The sequence below is a fragment of the Calliphora vicina genome, chromosome 2 (assembly GCF_958450345.1).
Source record: "Calliphora vicina chromosome 2, idCalVici1.1, whole genome shotgun sequence".
Taxonomy (NCBI): domain Eukaryota; kingdom Metazoa; phylum Arthropoda; class Insecta; order Diptera; family Calliphoridae; genus Calliphora; species Calliphora vicina.
In genome coordinates, this window is record NC_088781.1 from 58,348,135 (window position 1) to 58,368,697 (window position 20,563).

Consider the following 20,563-nt stretch of genomic DNA (forward strand, 5'->3'; position numbering starts at 1 on the left):
GTTAGAAGTTAAGTGTGCGCAGTTCGAAAATACACGCGGGGAAAGACGTTAACTGTTCTTTGATTTCACATAATGAGCTTAATGACAAGTCATGTATGAATGCTTGATGTTAACATTAAATATGTTTTCACTCTTTTAAATATACAAATGGTTTTTCCGTTTATTAATTTTTAATATTTTCCCATTGGCGAGATTATTTTACAAGATAAGCATAGTTCCTATACAAGCGTGAACTTCAACTACAAATGGCATTGCTCTTATTTAAATGAGCAAATAAATCTAAATCGATTTCATTAGTAAATCTATTAAGTTGCGAAACGGTCAAACATCAATATGATGCGATCATGCATCATTTTATTAAAACTGTTATTGATTTGTAATTTCCTTACATTTATTAATTGTAAAGGGTAAAATTATTTTAGAAATTTTAAATCCTGCCGTTATTAATAAAAAATTAAAAACAAAATTCCAGTTCTTACAGCATTAACGCACCCGGCACTATTCAATCAAACCGAAAATATACAGTTTCTGCTACACTTCATAATGTCTCGGAACCTGCTACTTTCCGTATCGGAATACGTAGCAATTTGTCTTGGACCCAAACAGAACTGGTTGAGCTCCAGCCATGCGAAACTAAAATGCTTGATTTTTATCCGCCTAAATTAGAATCAGATAAACTATACGAACTAATTGCCGAAGGTGTCAAGGGTTTGTATTTCAAGAGTAGTACACTCATTCAGGTTGGACCCAACAAGGGTGTAAATATTTACATAGAAACTGATAAGGGTGCGTATAAGCCTGGAGATTTACTGCGATTTCGTGTCGTTATATTGGATGTGCATGGCAAGCCGATGAACTTTATAGAGCCAATAAAGGTTCAAATATTTGTAAGTATTTTAACATCTATTATGGATCGTTTAAAACGATTTTAAGGATGAAAGCCGTATGAACCGTACTTTCTAATGGACCACTTTACAGGATGCCTCCAATAATCGTGTCAAACTGTTCAAAGACATACCTTTAAAGAAAGGTGTTTACACAGATGCATTTCAAATATCCAAAGAACCCCTATTAGGTACCTGGTCTATAAAGGTTTTCATTGGTGGAAAATATGCCATCGAAAAAGAAGCCAAAGTTGAGATTGAAAAATATATATTGCCTAAGTTCAAGGTTCACATTCAAACCGATGAAAATTTTGTTGAAGGAGATCGTTATATGAAAATCAATGTATTCGGTAAATACACCTACAATAAATATGTGCAGGGAAAAGTAAATTTGACAATAGAACAACCTATCTATGATGGAAATTTGGGTAGTTATACGTCTGATGTTGTTGATTTTCAGGCAAAATTTGAAATTGATTGCAACGAATTTTATAATTTGATAAGCAAAGTATTAATTGTTAGCGCTTCGCTAATAGAAGAACAAACAGGTATCGTTCAGACTACCGTAACTAAAATCCATCTACAAACACAGAGGTATAAAATAACCATACCCTTTGAGGAGATGGAATATCGAAACGAAATACCTTATCGGATAAAGGCAAAAGTACAGCATTGGAATGGCTCCATAGTTAATGATCGGGAAACAAGCATGTTTATGCAACATGGCACCACAAGGTATGAATCAAAATTAGATGACAATGGAATGGCCACATTCGAGTATGGCTTCTCGGAAAATGATGGTTACACATTTTCGTTTAAAAACTCTATAGGACGAATGTACAATTTTATACCCTATGACTATTCATTCAAGCCGGAAGAACAGTCTCTTCATTGCAATTTAAAATTGAAGAATAAACGGTAAATATTTATATTAATAACTACACATTAATAAATTAATTTGATTAATTGAATTTACAGCCCACAAGTTAATACAGAGATTAAAATAGACGTTAAATCAAATCAAAATATACCTTATATAGTCTACACACTGACATCGCATGCCAACATTATAAAAAGTGAATTCGTTCAATTAGATTCCAATACAAACTCTTATACAATCCAGCTGATGGCGAGTAAGGAAATGACACCGACTTCATTTCTATACGTTCACTATATGGTCGGTGGTAATATGATTTATTGTGAAACAGAAATTGAGCTACCCGTAGTGCTTGAAAATACGGTAAGTTTATTCGAAGACTTTTAAATTTGATAATTTTTTAACTGGATTTTAAGGAAATTTATATTTTTATACCCTTCACCATGAGTGGCAAGGGTATATACTGGAGTGGGTCAATTTTTTTCTCGACAAAGCGGTTATCAAAATCGTAATCTACGATGAATTCTAAGAAATTTTGCCGAAAATCGAGCTTACCATTTTTAACGAGAAAATTTTCCTTTCGTATTTTATATTTTTGTTTAAATATGCTAACATTTTATTGAGCCTTTTAAGAAACTTGACTATGTTTGGGCTTTTTTAAAAGGAAAGAAAGGCAAAAAATATGAGTCTTTGCAAATGGAGGAGATTATCAATAAACTTCACCCGAGGATGGTTATAAAATCCCATATTGTGGTTTTGCGAAAACCTAAAACCGATCTTTTGGGTCACAGTGGGGGAAATGAAAAATAAAAAAGTGTAAATAAACTTGTAAGTTCCAAACCGATTATCCGATTTTAATTAAATTTTTCACGACTATAGAGGAGTTGTTACTGAGCTTAAGTTTTAAATTTTGATTGTCAACACTACGGTGGGAGCCTCAAGGCCCCAAATTAGGGTGTCTCGGGTATATTAATAATTAAAATGATGCCAAGTTTTTGTTCTCTAACCGATTTGAAAGATTTGTACATATGTAGAATCTACATATATTAGCATACACTACAAAAAATGCAAGTGTACAAAATTGCAATAGTTTTAGTATAATGTTGCAATTAAATATTTATTTTTAACAATCTAAAAAGTCGACTTTTATCGACTATTCCACTTTTATCGACTATTCGACTTTTGAGATAACATAATCGATTGATTGTTCGGCTTTTTTCCGACCAAAAAGTCGATTTCGACATATAGAACCCTAATAAGGCTATAATAATTTGGACCTACAATGAGTCAAAATCGGGAAAAATATTTTTTTAACCCGAATTTTTTTTTACCAAACAAATTTTTTTGTCATAAAAACAATTTTGAAAAAAAAAATTAAATTTTGTTTACCTAAAAATATTTAAAATTTGTATTTTAAAGTATAATTATGTGAAGGGTATACAAGATTCGGCACAGCCGAATGTAGCTCTTTTACTTGTTAAAATTTCATTCATTGGAAATTTAAAAAATGGGAGGAAAATTAATTTTTCGACAAGGCATTGGACCTTACCCGTTCAAATTAATTAAAACTTGGTATACAGATTTCACCGTACTACAAAAAGAGACACGAAGCGGATGGTATGGAAACTATAAATTAAATGGAGAAAAACTGCGTTTTCAGTTTTTCATTTCGTGATCCGCTGTCCTTTTTAAATAACTTCAAAGAAGTACATTTTTCAAGAAATATTTAAAAATACTCCTGCTGATCCAACAATAACAAATTTTTTGTCACAAGAACAAGAAGAGTTGTAAAATATTTCGTATTATATTTATTTTAACCTGTAAGGATGAAAAGATATCAAAAATGTCCTTTAAAATTTGTATCCTTTAAGATTGCCAATAAATTCCTTTTAAAAAAATAGTGTGTTAGAGACCCAAATATGCTATACTAAATGTCAAAATTTCATCCTTTATTTATATATATAATTCAATTTCAAAATAAAAAAAAAATTATTATTATACAAAAAAGTTTAATTAAGAAAAGTGCATGTTGATAACCTACACCACCATAGTGGGGGAGGTATTATGGGTTAGGGCTGATGTTTGCAACATACAAAAATATTGTCCCAACACCCACCTTAAACATACTGCTCAGGATCACTTTCTGAGTCGACTAAGCGATATCTATCTGTCTATCCGTCCGTCCATGTAAACCTTGTAATCAAACTTCAAGTCGTAAGTTTAAAGATAATTCGACATAATTTGGCACAAACCTTTATATTGCCCCAAGGACAAATACTATTGAATTTGGTTAGAATCGGTCCATTATTTCTCCTAGCCCCCAAATTAAACACAATTAAGTTTTATATAAGCGGAACTCTCACGACCAAATTTTGTGACGATCAACAGTGGTTTAAAAACTTTTTTTTTGGAAATAATTCGGTATCTTGTGAACTATTGTAGATATTGTTACGAAATTTTACACACTTTGAGCTGAGGTATTTTCGAGTTAATTTACGTTTGTTCAACTTCCTAGCGCTAAATAGAATTTTTTAAATTTTTTATTTTAAAATACCGAAATTCCTAAATCGGGGAAAATGTGTTCCAAAAACTGAGTTTTTTTTAGAAAAGTGCCTACTGTGACGTTATTTACCGTGTGATAGTAAAAATACTTAGTATGTATTTAAGAAACATATGGGGTTATACAAATATGGTGCCTTTTCGTGGATCGGTGTTTTGCCTTTTTAGAATTTTTTACTCAAACCGAGATTTTTTTTTTAAAACTGGCCAAGTTTGGATAGGATTGGGGGTGAGCCAAATTGAGCCAAATTTTTCTTTACACGCTTTTGCATCAAGTTATCTTTCCGGATCATATAAAAATTCTATATTAGGTTTAGGTTCAGGTTTCCAGGCAGCCACGAAATGAAGAAGAAAGAAGAGCAGCTCGCATGGGTCCAGGCTGTGGTCCCTTTGTGTTACCTGAAAGTAGAAGAAAACAGAAGAAAGAGGGACAGATATAAGTGAAAAAGAGAGAAGGAAAAGATTGAAGATGTTAAGAAGGAGATGTCTGAGGAAAGAGAGAGGGAGTAGATCCTAAAAAAAAGAAAAGTTAAGTGCCAATGAGTCGGCGGTTATTGGGTCACTCTAAAGTAATCCCCGTGTCTGGTCTTTTTAACCAGTTGCTACTTCCTATAAAGGCATTAATGCCCTCAGGCCTCATATTCGAGAGCTCAGAAAGACTATTTAGGGAACGATGTCCCAGAAACCTTAGGCGTAGATCTCCGGACAATGACAAAGAAGATGAAAAATAGTTTCATCCTCCTCCTCGTTTTGACAACTTCTGCAGAAGTCGTGGTATGGCAAACCAAGTCTCCTAGCGTGGTTACCAAAGGTGCAGTGTCCAGTTATGACCGCCACTACACCACTCAATTGTGAGCGTGTAAAGCCAAGAAGATGTACTGTTCGTCCCCGATTTAATCGGTGCCACATCGTCCTGGTTATAGTGCATGTGGGTTCACATTCCCATCTTGCCTGAGCGAGCTCATAGTAGAAGTTACTAATTTGTAGCTTGCATTTGGATAACGGAATCCCACATAGGAAATCTATGTCTCCGTCAGGTAACATGGCGCCTTTTTTCGCCAGATCATCGGCCCATAGTATCCCCGTACCCACTTGAGTACGACTGTTGAATGTCTGGCCATCCTGTTTAAGGATGCCCGGCAATCCTGGACTAAATTAAATGTTGTGTATACACCTGTTAGGAATTTTATAGCGGCCTGTCTGTCAGTATATATACAAATATCCCTGTCTGATATCTTGTTATAACTAAGCCAGTTAGCAACCCTTTTGATGGCTGATATTTCAGCCTGAACAATGCTACATTCATTCGGAAGTCTAAAAGATAACCTAATATCGGGAATGTAGACACGTACGCCAACTCGATCTCCCTTCACAAAATTCTATATAGTCCCGAAGAAATTTTTTTCTCCAAATGAATAAATATATGGACTTTTCCAACTTTGGATGCGTATAAATTTTTATAGGGAAGAGATAACTATTAGCAAGTTGTTTTTATTTTATTTAGAATTGTATCGCCAATATAGCTGATATTTTAAAAATAAATTTCGACCCTCCGTAAGCCCGCCATATTTATAAAACCATAAAAAGATCGAGTAAAATTAAAAAAATAAATCAATAAACCTGAATATCTCTTCAACTAATAGAGATAACCTATAATTGTAAGGGTGGTTTTTGAAGATCTTCTCAAGGACTATTTATATTCCAATTTCCGCTCATTCGGACAATAAATGGATTTTTTAAAAAATTTGAGACCCGAGGTGACCAACTTTGAGGGGCTACGTACTGGCCCTTATTAGCGCTAGGAAGCTGAACAAACCTAAATTCAGTTCCCTAGATACCGAATTATTTCCAAAAAAAAAAGTTTCTAAACCAATGTCAACAATGTTCCATAGTTCCCATATAAGCAACATTCTTGAAAATATCATTAATACACATAAATCTCTGAAATATGTCAGTATCCCAACAAAATTCAACACAAATATGTTTCATATATTCGCAAATCATCCCACTAAATTTTGTGACAATTGGTCCATAATCAGTCATGGCTCCCATATAAGGCCCACTACCTAAAATGTTGGTATTCAAATAAGATTCAACACAAATAAGTTTCATATCAAAAGAAAACTCTTTATAATCATATACTCGGTGTAGGGTATCATAAGGTCGGTCTTGTCCGACTATACCATTTTACTTGTTTATTAAAAAGTATTATTCGTTGCTTCGGTTTTTGTTATATTTTTTTCGAATGAAATATTAAAACAAAATATAAAAAATCAAATAATGCAAATTTAAAATATTATTTAACACTTAAGTACTGAAGATTAGATAATGAAATTTTGGCATATGGTATTCAATATTTGGATCTTTAACTCACTGTTTTTTGAAAAAAAATTATTGGAAATCTAAAAGGATATTCAAGGATAAATATTTTAAAGGACATTTTTGACATCTTTTGATCCTTACAGGATAAAATAAAAATAATACGAAATATTTTACAACTCTTCTTGATTATCTGACACCAAATTTGGCATAGTAGGATGATCAGAAGTATTTGAAAAATTTACTCCTCTGAAAATTTGAAGTCCTTTTAAAAGGAAACAGGATCACGAAATGAAAACTCCCTTTAATTTATTATTTCAGACGTATGTATATCATCCTGTTCGTATCTAATATTGAGTGTCGTACGGTGTTTTAATTTAAATTTTTTATAATAATTGTATAAAATTAGCTATTCTCTCGAAAAGTAAAGAACTCATCAAAACAAACAACTTAAGCTCCTCTTTATTTTATTACTTTTAGTTGTCCATTTTCGCACCTAGTGACGTCCGACCTGGCGAAGACATTACAATGACAATTAACGCCCAACCAGGTTCACATGTTGCAATTGTTGCTGTTGATTTCAGTTCCCTCATATATCGTTCTGCCTATAGAATAAACAAAAATCATCTTTTGTATATCATGCGAAGTGATGTAAGCTACTCTTTAGGAGGTTCTCGTAGAAATCCGGGTGTAATATCCGGTCTAGTTACATTAACTGATGGACATTATGTGAGAGAAAACGATTTTATGCCTATCGGTGTGGGTAAGTTTTTAAGTGAAAAATTATTGAAATATTTATAAAACTAAAGTAGTTACATACCAAGCACAAATTTCACCTTATTTTGATATTTTTATATAAATTTAAACTTTAGAATTTTCTCTACTCGCACATAATTCAAAAATAAATTTTGTTTTAATGTTCGCATAGTCCAATTTAGGTTTTTACAGAAAGAAAATTAGACCACGACCACTTTTTTCGATTTATCTAAAATCGGAAAACGGCTGCACCGATATGGCTAATTTTTATAAATGTTCCTAGTAATCCAATTTAAGTTTTTACTGATGGAAAAATTGACCACGTCCACATTCATGAAAAACATCCAACTACTGTTCATTCTGGAAAATGATCAAAGAGGAGAACTGAGGAGAATGTATTTCAACGAATTGACCAGATTTTTTGAAAAATATCAGAATGATGAATTTGGCCGAACTTGGAATCAACCGTCAACGGAATTTCAACGGCGGAAACAAGGAAATCCAGTTCCATCTTTCCATTATTTATTTCCCACCGGCGAACTGTGTGACACGTATAGAGAAGCGTGCCAACGCTTGCGAATTTTAGACAATGACACTAATTGGGAATACACCCTCGGATATGTGCTTTCGTCAAATGCTCATCAAATACGAATATTGCTTTGGATAATTAGCTCAACATGTTTCCCATCAAACCGACTGATTTGTAGAGCAAATACAAAGATGCCTTGTGGGATGGTAATTTGCATCAGATGCATATTATAACATCAAATCCAAATTTGCTACTGAGCAAGGAAATTTACAACGACGCTTTGATATTAGAGTAAGTTCGGGTAATGCGGTATACCTATTTTTTATTTGACTATAATTTTTAAAATCTTAATTCGATTGGAACAGTTCTCAGCTGGTGTTCTACTACAAGTGTTAGGTTTACAAATTAAATTTGGGAAAAAGAGAAAAAACCCATAAACAAGCCATTGAAAAAATTCTTTTAAATTTCCATTTGTTGTTTTTAATAGCTCATATAGCGTTCTTCAAATCTTCCGTTGCCCATTTTCATACTTCACATTTCTTTGGCATATTATTTGCTTGAAATTCTTTAGCTATACCACATTAGCCGACCACGTGGTTTATTGAAATTATTATAAAATTAAACATATTCACTAAATATACTATATTGTTACATGTGTTCTTCAATAGCAAAATATTCCCATTTGACTTTAAAATTAAATTAATGAAGTTTAAAACACGTGATTTTAGAAAAAAATTAATTTTTAACAGATCACAAAAAAAGTCTATCACAAGATAATGCTAATTTTTTACAACTGACTATTTCCATGACCTGCAAAAATGAAGTACACTCACCCAATGTTAATTTTCTGAGATCATAAAACTCTTAAGCTTGGTACCGCTACTCCTATGCTCTTAGTATTAGAGAAAAGCAGTTATACCACATTACCCACCTATACCACATTTCCCGAACTTACTCTAATTGAGGAAATTATCTTGATGATGTCGATCAAGGTATTATCCGATGCACGATACATCGAGTTGATTTTGGCAGCGATACATGCTTCATCAGGAATTGCAGCTACGTTGTTGGAAGGCTGCTCATTTAGCACTAGGGTATTCAATCGATTAACCGTTAATCGGTTAACCGATTAATTTTGGACGGTTAACTGTTCGAATAATTTAAAATTGCCGATTTTCAAATAACAAATAAACCGATTAATTTCTGTCGATTAACCGATTAACCGAAATTCCTTTTTTTGCACTTTAAACAATTTTTTTGTATTTATTTTTCCCTTTCAATTCAAATACAAATTTCAAATTAAAATTAGATATTTTTGGAACATCCAATAAACATGATTAGTGAGTATGTATAACAACTGATATATTTAATTTACATGTCTTTGAAACTTTATTTGTATTTACATGTATAGACGAAACTTTTTTTTTAAATGAGTCTTTTATCATAACTAAACGAAACTATTAAATTAATCTAAATCTAAAGCAATCCAAAAAGGAATATGTATTCTTTATCATGCTTTTGATTTCTCCAACATATACAATCACCGAGAGAGTGTTTTTCCAAGAAAAGTTTTATTAAATCTAAAGAAAAAATCGTTTAAATTATATTCTTTTTATAAAAGATTATTTCAGAAGGTCTCACTAAAACCCTAAAAACTCACACATCGCTCTTTGCTGCAACAACGTCATAATTAAAAAAAAATTGTTTCGATAAAAACGCCTTTGAATGTTTTATGACATTTTACTATTTCTTAAATAAATTTTAAACAAATTTTTACATATAAAATATACGAGAAAACATGAATTTTAATTTTGATGTTTCCAACAAAAAAAAAATACTCTCATACAAAAAATAATTGACTTTTTTGAAAGCTGATAATTTTGTATTACTCAGTTCAAAAAACACGGATTTTGAGTTATGACGTTGTTGTAGCAAATAGGCAATATGGTCACAAAAATGATCTTAAATACCTTATTTGCCGTTTTTTTATGTTTTTGTACACAAAATTCGCTGTTGTATTTTGAATTTAAAATTAAAATAGAAATTATTCGGTTAATCGAATAATTTTAAATTAACCGATTATTAACCGAATAAATCTAAACCTCGATTAATTATTTGCTCGATTAATCGATTAAACCAGAAACCCGATTAATTGAATACCCTATTTAGCACTCAAGTTGCCATTGAATATACCGAAAATTTTCAAAAACTCGGTTTCGGTTTTAAAAAATTGAAAACCGATTTTATTTCGGTTTTGTGATAATTTGTTAAATATTAATGTTATAGAAACAAAATCAGTTAATAATATAGGAAATGCTATACAAATTTAAAATTCAAGACGATAAAGGAAAATTGGTACTCTTTCTTTTAATGGTACTTTTTTAATATTTATTTCAAATTAGTTAGCTTATATACATTAACGTTGGCTAATTTGCTTTCCAGTAATATAAAAATCAAGAATTCGGGGTTCAATGGTATTATGATACCCAAAACGGAGAACTAAGCCAAACAAAGGAGTACTTTTTCGTTCTTAAAATGATACTTTTTTGTTGATTTCAAACTTGACGGAGATTCAAGTAAAATTGTTAGGCACAATTTTTTAAAATTCACCAAATGTGACTTTAGTGGTACCTTTCTTTAGCATTATCTATAATAGTGGACCCAGAATCTGATGCTGAGTGGGAATACAAAATGTGGGTATTTATGGTACTTTTTTAATTTCAAATAATACGTTTCAAATGAGATAAATTCCACTTTACAATGAATCAATTAACATGGAATTAGAGACATGTTATCTTGAATTGTTATTAATTCACAAAAGGAGACTTGTTACAAAACTTTTGCATTATTTTTTTTTTAATTAAATAAATAAACAGTAATTTAAGCTTTTATATTTTTACAAATAAAGCTTGAGTGTCTGTAATTCTCATTAACTGTTTGGTTTAATGGTATAACATCTTTAGTTTTTCTAAAGCCTTTTAAGAAAAGGTTTCCTGATGGAACCAGTGAAATGCGCATAGGAACTAGCATATCCCCCATCAACAAATTTCAGTGAATTTATCAATAATTGGGAATTCAGCACATTAATTCTTAACCAAAAAATTAATTTTGTATTCCCGTATAACTTTTTGATAGTAATTTGGTTTAATTATCAGAAAATACTTGTAGATCAATATTTTTAAATGAGTTTGTGTCATTCTCTATTAACAGGTTTCCTTGCCTAGCCTATGAAAGGTAGCCTGCAACATCATCTGAAACAATTATTGTAATACAATGTAAACAATTTTAAGAAATCTTAAGATATTTTAACTGATTTGTTTTTAGAGATATTAGATGAATCAGTGAATGAAATAGTTTGTTTTTCATTTCTAAATTTTGAATTTTTTTTACTGAAAATAAATTCAAAGTGACATCCGAAGAATAATTGTCGGTTTTGGTTTTAGGCCTTGAAAAACCGCGGTTTCGGTTAAAACCGAACACGAAACTCTAGAATATACAATGAAAATCCAACATGCAACATTTTCAAGAACGTTGCAAGATTTACGAAACAAAATTCAGACCAGTTTGGTGGTGCGATGATTCTGTTGGCAGGTGATTTTCGGCAAACATTGCCAGTGATTCCACGGTCAACGCCAGCCGATGAACTTAATGTATATTTCAAGTCGTCCGTTTTGTGTAGCGAAATTATGATATCAAAGCAAAGCAATCGAAAAAAGTATTTCTTTATTTTAATTGGTTACCTGACCATCGATATTTCCATCAAAATGAAAATAGAACACCATAAGATTCATTGTACATATTTTCAAATCAAATGCAAATTATCATTCAAATATAAGTATTTTTTCTTATTTTAACTATTTTTACACATTTCCAACAGCTTCTCACAAATTCACAAATCGAACGTCTGGTCAGCTAGTCCTTTTATATTTTTTTTATTGGCTTTTTTAAGGTTTCACAGTTTATTTTCCATTGACAGATCATCGCTGGCGATAACAGGAAAGTGGAAAACCTACCACATATAACCTTTAGACTCTATACTTTAAAATTATAACCTTTGAGTTTTAGGACGTTAATCGTCTTGAAAAGTATAGTATCCATACATACTAACATATATTTTGTTTATTATAGAGAAAACCGGCGTCGCTGGACTTGCGGAAAGTCACCCCATGTCCCATGATTGGAGTATCGCAGATATGCGCTCTTACTTTCCGGAAACTTGGATATATTCAGATTTTGAAGTGTTAGTATTTTTTAAAATATCACGCTTTATTAACCTACATCCAGTATATAAATTAATCTTACTTGTAATTATGACAGCACTAGTGCAGTAACAACGATTAACTTCAAAGTACCTGACTCTATAACGACTTGGGTTGTTGATGCTTTTTCGATTAATGAGAAAACCGGTATTGGGCTTTTGGATTCCTCTGTGAAAATAACCGCTTCAAAATCATTTTTTATCAACACATATTTACCATATTCGATTAAGCGTGGAGAAATCGTTTCCATACCCATAGTTATTTTCAATTACAACCCAGAAAGTTTAAAGACCGATGTTGTAATGGAGAACTCATTGGACGAATTTAAATTTGTAGACAGCATGAGTAATCAAACCACCAACTCTTTAGTTGAACAACGAAATATAATTGTACCGGCAAATGGTGGTAAAAGTGTTAATTTCTTAATATACCCACAGAAACTTGGTAATATTGAGATACGTGTTAAAGCTAAAAATAAATTAGCAACTGATGGAGTTTTGCAAAAACTAACAGTTGAGCCGGATGGTTTGGCCATAGCACATAATCACGAACTGTACGTTTCACTGAAACCGGAAGAAACCTTCACCAACTACTATAAGACCAATATACCGGCCGATGTTGAACCCGATTCGGAATTTCTTCAATTGTCAATAAGTGGCGATGTTCTATTGCCATCCTTGGACAACTTAGACGATTTAGTTAATAAACCCACTGGTTGTGGTGAACAGAATATGATACGTTTTGCTCCCAATATTCTTGTGCTGGAATATCTAAGTGCAACGCGACAAACTTCAAAGTACACAAAGCTAGTCGCGAAAGCTAAGAAATTTACTGAAATCGGTTATCAGCAACAGTTGAAGTTTCGTCATAAGAATGGTGGTTATAGTGTTTTTGGTCCAGGGCGGAGTCGTAAACCAAGTAACTGGTTAACAGCCTATGTTGTACGTTTCTTTATTAAGGCTCTTAAATATCAGCCCATCGAGCCGCAAATTATTGAGAGTAGTTTAAGTTTTTTGGCTAATCAACAATTGAGCCACGGCGAGTTTGCAAATGCTGGTTATGTCTTTCATCCGGCCTATCAAAGTAGTTATGGTTTTACGGCATTTGTGTTGTTGTCGTTTTTGGAAAATAAGGTAAGGTTAAATTTAAATAACTTGTGGTAGATATTTGGTTAAATTAATATTTTTTTTAAATTTCAGAAATATGCCAATCAGTACCAAGAGATAATACAAAAAGCTCTTGCTTTCCTATCCAACAATATGGATGAAATCAATGACATCTACTCCTTGGCCATTATGGCAACAACATTTCAAATGGCCAAACACGAACATGCTTCTGTTGTGCTAGACAAGCTTAAGCCATTGGCCAAAACAGAAAATGATTTACAATGGTGGGAGGCCAGTACAGGTGATCGTGTAACTAATATAGAAATCACATCTTATATTTTATTGGCTTTATTACATACACCCGGTCAATATTTGCCCATAGCAAAATGGCTGCTGGAACAGCGTAACAGTCATGGTGGTTTCAAGTCAACACAAGATACTGTTGTTGGTTTACAGGCTCTGATTAAATTCTTCCAGTTCACTGCGCCACAAAATGACACTCTGATAAAGGTGTCGTATAGAGCTTTAGGTGTACAAAACGAAGAATTAGAAAATAATGTTTTGGGTCTAGAACCCGACAATGCGAAGATTATGCAACATCAGCAGGTAAATATTATTAACCCAAAAGTATAAAGTCACAAGCAAATTGTGTGTACAAAAATCGTACTATCCGTTTAGAAGTTAAAGTTTTATTTACATTTGTTATTGTACCCTCCACAAACAAAAGTTGTAAATAAGGCTATATATAAGTTTGTCATGGCGTATGTAACATTGAGAAATATTCATCTGAGACCCAACAAAGTAGTATATTAAAATAAAATTTTACACGTATCAGTAATTTGTATCCAAAAAGCATCCTAAAGAATTTTGTAAATATCAGTCCATATTTTACCGCCCATATAAGATCCACTTCCTCAAATCACTTAAATACTCATAAATCTCTTATAAATACCTCCATCATATTCAACACAACTGATCTTAGTATACATCAAAATCACGGTACCGAATTATATGAAGATTGGCCTATAACACAGATCAACAGCAAAAAAAGGTTTCACTACCCACTATATAGATTTTATCATGGTAACCTAAGATATTAAGTGTGTTCGCGTACTTTCCAGTAAAAAATATCCAATAACTTTATTTTAGAGAGTAAAAATAAATTACTCTCAATCTGAAAAATTACCAAAAAAAAAGTACGCGAACAACAATTTGTAAAAATAAGTTGTATTTTATTATAAATCAATTTAAAACGTTTGTTTTGTGTTTCATTTACTTCTTTTCTTTGCAAAACTTGTAAATTGTATTAATTTTCAACTTTTTAGTTCTGTTTATATTTGCAACCACATGTTTTAAACACAATTTTATGTTGATATTTTTTACTGGAGAAAAAATGAACTGTCACTTTTAATACTCTCTTGCGTTACAAGTTTTTAAAATAAAACGAACGGAATCCCGTAACTTCCAGTGATAATTTGTACAAATTATCAAGTACGCGATCACAACTATTGTAACAAAAATTTTAACAAACACAAAACACATATAAAATGTACACTTAAAGTACACGCTTGTACGCATATAGAATTTTCTGAAAATAAGCGAATTCACTTAATTGTGAATAAATTCGAAAATAATCCATCGATTTTTATGATCGATATCTCATTTTGTTCCTATTACATGTGGTTTAGCGATAAACCAATAAATCTGAACAATTTCTGCCGTTTTCGATTTTTCATGATTTTTTTAAAACAATAAAATTGGATTTTTTCACATAAAAAATTTATTTTTTGCTTCAATTTGTTATTATAACTCCGAAACTACTGAGCCGATTAAAACACAATATATATGTGAAAATTTGTACATAGCATGGGGAAAATGTTTTCAACATTTAATTAATCGAAATATCATACAAAAAAGTAAAATTTTGTGAAAATGAGCGAATTCACTTAATTGTGAATAAATACGAAAAGCATCAATCGATTTTTTTCTTCTATACCTCGATTTGTTGCTATTATTATACAAATATGGTACAAATTTGTACCATATTTGTACTACTGGAACCAAAATACATTAAAATTGTGTTGTGATTTTAAAAGCCTCTAAATTTTTTTCCATTTTGTTGCCCTGTGTAATTGGTCATAGCTCGCATATCGAGAATAAATATAAGTATTTACGAATTCTATGGACTCCAATAAAACAGGATTGCTATATCACACCATCAGCCTATTTTTGGTGTAGCCTACTGTAATTAGTCATAGCGCTCATATAATGCCCACTTCCTTAATCACTTTAATGAGCATAAATCCTTTAAAAATGCCAAAATCAAAATAAATCACTTTCGTTTCATAAGGACTGAGATCGAAAAATTTTTAACATACATACAGTGGTGGCCATGAATTTAAGACAAAAATTGTTTGCTAAATTCCATGTAATTGTCAATTATTTTTTCAAATATTTCCACAAATATGTATGCATGAGGACTGTTTTAACACACAAGTGTGTTTTATTCGACTGTGTCAATTCATACATATTCACCATGAACACATAAAATTTTTCTACAACTTGACCAAAAAAATTTTTTTTTAAATAAACATATTTTCTCACATTTATATCATTATAATTTTATTATTATAAAATATTCGGACCAAATTTCGTATTTTTAGTTCCATTAGTTTCGGTCATATCATGTTATTAACAGCGGATGTTCGCTGAGGTGGGTCAACGTATTTCCACATATCTTTGTCCATATTTGTTTTACCGATTTTTCCAAACATTTTTCAGAAACTAGAAACATTGATAATAAATTTCATACCCTTAGAGGTCCTTTTATTTTGGCTCTATCGCACTTAAAATTCAGTTGATGAAAAAAATTCAAGTATTTGTCTTAAATTGGTGGCCACCACTGTACATATATGTTAATAAAAATGAAACCACTAAACTTACAGTTTTGAATATTTTTTCGTTTGATTTGGTGTAGGGTATAAAAATTGACCCAGAAGCTGCGAAAAATTTTACATAATTACATTTCGTCATCCATTATGCAACTGGTATATTTATACCCTACACCACCATAGTGGGGAGGGTATTATGCGTTTGTGCAGATGTTTGTAAAGTATACCGATTGACTTAGAATCACTTTCTGAGTCGATTAAACGATGTCCGTCCGTCTGGTCTGCTGGCTGGCTGTCCATGTAAACCTTGTGCGCAGAGTACAGATCGCAATTTTGAAGATATTTCGATCAAATTTGGTACATATTAATTTTTCGGCCAAGGACCAAGCCTATTGAAAATGGCTGAAATCGGTCCATTATTTCACAAAAGCCCCCATACAAATGTCCTTCCGAAATTGGACTTTATCGGTCATAAATGTTCAATTTATTTATGTATCTCCACAAATTCATAGCTCCCATATAGACCCGCTTCCGAAAATCGCTTTAACGTGCATAAATCACATAAAATTCAACATAGTTAACTTTCATATAGACATAAATCACACGACCTAATTTCATGGTGATCGGCCCATAATTGGTCATAGCTCCCATATAAGGCCCACTTCCGAAAATCACTCAAAATTATAAATTATTGAAATTTTAAAAGAAAAATGTTTTTGCTCTTTTACGTAGTGTAGGGTATTATATGGTCGTACTTTATGGAGTAGTTTTTTACTTGTTTTTGTATAAAATTGGACTTCAATTTATGTGCTCTGTCTTTGACCTCTAATTTTGATAGCAGAGTTCCTGTCAGGAACTTTTTGAGCCTTGTCTGCTTTTAAACCTGCATTACCTTCAACTTTTCCAAATAGTCGGAGTACTGACCTAACCGGACTGCTTTCCTACCGGAGGTGTTTTGGCTTTAGAAACATCATATGGACCATTCCTTCTACCTGAACCAGGTTTTATATCAACGGACAAGTTCTCCCGGTACTGTTTAATAACATTGGAAACACTTTGATAGCAGACCTTTGATTGTTTGGCCAACTTTTTGTAGTACGCACTTTTTTCTGGTCACTCATTTTAATCAGATTAACAACAAATGAACATAATTAACATTATACATATATAATAACTGACATGCTTTACAAAGATAACTTAATCAAAACAAAAATCAAATAATACTTGGCTTAAAAGTTTTAATGAAAAACGTGTGTTAAGAATTTTACAATTTCAGTCCTTATATTACATTTATACAAATCATACCACCTAATTTCATAATTGTCATAGTTCCGATATAAGGAGTGAGATCGAAAAATTCTTAACATACATATATGTTTATAAAAAAGAAACCACTAAACTTACAGCTTTAATTTTTTTTTTATTTGATTGAAATTATTATTACAATTTACAAAAAAAATTATTTTTATAGTTTTAATCACTAGTGATGAAATTTTGAACCTTTTTCGGAAACCCTTCCATTAACGTTTTTATAGTGCTTTCTGTCACTTTGCTCGAACATGTAGTCCATCTCCGTTTAAAATCTACCACACTTTTGGACACCTTTTTTGTACTCTTCAATTCTCTTTTAACAAGAGCCCAATATCTCTCTACTGGCCTTAGCTCCGGGCAGTTTGGAGGATTTGCCTCTCTTGGTACAAATACCACATTATTGTTCTTGTACCACTCAAGGGCTTGTTTGCCATAGTGACAGGATGCCAAGTCAGGCCAAAAATAAGTGGACACATTATGAAGTCTTATGAATGGAAGCAGCCTTTTTTGTAAACATTCCTTGATGTAAATTTCGGTATTTATAGAGCCCGTTGTAACAAATGAGTGGCTTCTTTTGCCGCAACTGCATATTGCTTGCCATACCAAGAACTTTCTGGGAAATTTTGTCTGCTTTTGGGTCCTAAACTTTTCTTCAACATTCCCTCGAGCATCAGCAACATAAAATTTTTGACCTGGAAGTTGCGAAAAATCTGCCAGAACATACGTTTCGTCATCCATTATGCAGCAAGAATATTTTTTTATAAAACTTGACTTCAATTTCCGTGCTCTGTTTTTGGCCTCTAAATTTTTAGTAGCGTTCCTGTCAGGAACTTTTTGAGCCTTGTATGTTTTTAAACCTGCATTAGCTTTAACTTTTCGTACCAAATAGTCCGAGCACTGAGCTAACCGGGCTGCTTTCCTACCGGATGTGTTGGGAGCTCTTTTGAAAATGCGTTCTATTTTTTTGGCTTTAGAAACATCATGTGGACCATTCCTTCTACCTGAACCAGGTTTTCTATCAACTGACAAGTTCTCCCGGTACTGTTTAATAACATTGGAAACAGTTTGACGGCAGACCTTTGTATGCTTGGCCAACTTTTTGTAAGACCAAGTTGGGTTTTGTTGAAAATATTTAATAATTTCAGTACGCACTTTTTTCTGGTCACTCATTTTAATCAGATTAACAAAAAAATTAATATAATTGACATTACACATAATAACTGACATGTTTTTCAAAGGTAACTTGATCAAAAAAAAATTCAAATAATACTTGGGTTAAAAAATGTAATGAAAAACGTGTGTTAAGAATTTTTCGATCTCACTCCTTAAGGCCCACTTCCGAATATCATTTTAAGGAGCATAAAAATCAAATTAAAAATATCGGTATATAATTAAAATTTAACACAATATACATACATATACAGAAGTCATGACATCTAATTTTATGACGTTCAATCCATAATTAGCCATATCTCCATATCTAAGGGAACCAGTAATTCAGATCATAGCACTTCCAAAAATGTTTCTTATATGGCTTATTTTAGGTGTAGAGTCTTTACTGATAGTAATATTTTAATACAAAAATGTTCATATTACTGAAACGTACTTTAGGTCTCCATTATTTAACGTGATAAAGTTTAATTTAAAACTCTCATTCTATCTTTTTTAGCTGCCACCTGCCACACGCTCCATAGACATTGAAATTTCTGGTACTGGCAGTATTTTCCTACAGTTCTCCTATAATTATCGATTATCATTGATAAAGAGACGGATATTCAACGAAGCTACCAAAGAGTTACCAAAAAGTTTTATTGTTAAAACTCAAGCCGAATTAGCTGCCAATAGTTTAACAATGAATGTGACACTAAGCATTGTCTATACGCCACTAGACGATGTCAAACATTTAAAGACAAACATGATTGTTGCAGAAGTCAATTTTCCCTCCGGTTACATTGCCAACGAGGAAAATGTCGAAGAATTCAGAAATAGTGATTATGTCGATCGAGTTGGAGATAGTCAACCAGATAAAGTAGTTTTATATTTCGCATATATCGAGCCGAATAAAGAGAAGACAATCAGTCTGTTGGCCGACAAAAAGGATGATGTGAGAAACCTGAAACCATCCACGATTTTAGTTTATGAATACTATCATTCGGATCGACAGGTTGCGGTATCGTATGAAATTCAACATAATTAAATTGTTTATAAATAAATTTGTACATCTTTTTAGCAAAATGGAGTATTTTTTTTAATTTTTGGTACTTTTCTCTTAATGGTACTTTTTTTAATATTTGAAATTATTTTACTTATCGACATTAAAGTGAAGTAAGATTTAGTAATAGGGGATAATAATTAGGTACCAACATGTGAGAGCTGAAATATGGTACTTTCTCGTTCTATTAATGGTACTTTTTTAATTTTCTTTAATAATGGACCTAGAAATATGAAATTAAGCATATTTGTTTCTGAGTAAATAAGAATCCAAAGGGGGGACTTTATGGTACTTTTTTTTATTATAATGGTACTTTTTGAAAACATTTACAATAATGTACACTAATGTGGAGCGATAATGTATAAAATTTTTTTGTTTGTTTTATGTTTTCAATGGAATAGCGATATAAAATTGCCTTTTAATGAGTACGTTAAACGTTCGAAAGATTACTTACCTATTTTGATGTTTTGAGGTGCCCCAACACAATTGAAAATCAAAAAATTGCCTATTTTTCATATGGTCATTAAACAACCTTATACTTAATAAACTTTAGTTTATGTTGAATATAAATATTTTTATGTATTGTTAGGTCAATATAATTATATCCAATAATTAGGTTTCCAGGCAGCCACGAAATGAAAGAAAAGAATAGCAGCTCACGTGGGTCCAAGCAATATTCCCTTTGTGTTTATTCAATAATTAAAAAAACACATTTTTACTTGAAAAACTAAATTTATATTTCATACGTTATACAACCCACATATGCCGAAGTGGGTATTTTTATACCCATTCCACAAAATTGTACTTGTAGCTTAGGAAAGTGGGCCTAATCACTTGGTTATTTTTTTTACTGATAGAGG

The 20,563-nt window shown here is 31.9% G+C and overlaps 1 protein-coding gene across 1 annotated transcript; it reads left to right on the top strand.

Annotated features, from left to right (window-relative positions):
* Window positions 1-296: 296 nt before the first annotated feature.
* Window positions 297-19,726, top strand: LOC135952198 (pregnancy zone protein-like). Its single transcript, XM_065502038.1, has 9 exons — window positions 297-407; window positions 473-887; window positions 979-1,802; window positions 1,863-2,124; window positions 7,120-7,402; window positions 12,053-12,164; window positions 12,242-13,316; window positions 13,383-13,895; window positions 19,161-19,726. The coding sequence occupies exons 1-9, from the start codon at window positions 334-336 to the stop codon at window positions 19,686-19,688; spliced, it is 4,086 nt and encodes a 1,361-aa protein (XP_065358110.1). The 5' UTR covers window positions 297-333; the 3' UTR covers window positions 19,689-19,726.
* Window positions 19,727-20,563: the final 837 nt, after the last annotated feature.

Coding starts and splice junctions, on each gene's coding strand:
- LOC135952198 (XM_065502038.1), top strand. CDS start 334: ATGATGCGATCATGCATCATTTTATTAAAACTGTTATTGATTTGTAAT. Junction 7,403..12,052: donor TTTTATGCCTATCGGTGTGG/GTAAGTTTTTAA, acceptor TGTTTATTATAG/AGAAAACCGGCGTCGCTGGA. Junction 13,896..19,160: donor AGATTATGCAACATCAGCAG/GTAAATATTATT, acceptor TATCTTTTTTAG/CTGCCACCTGCCACACGCTC.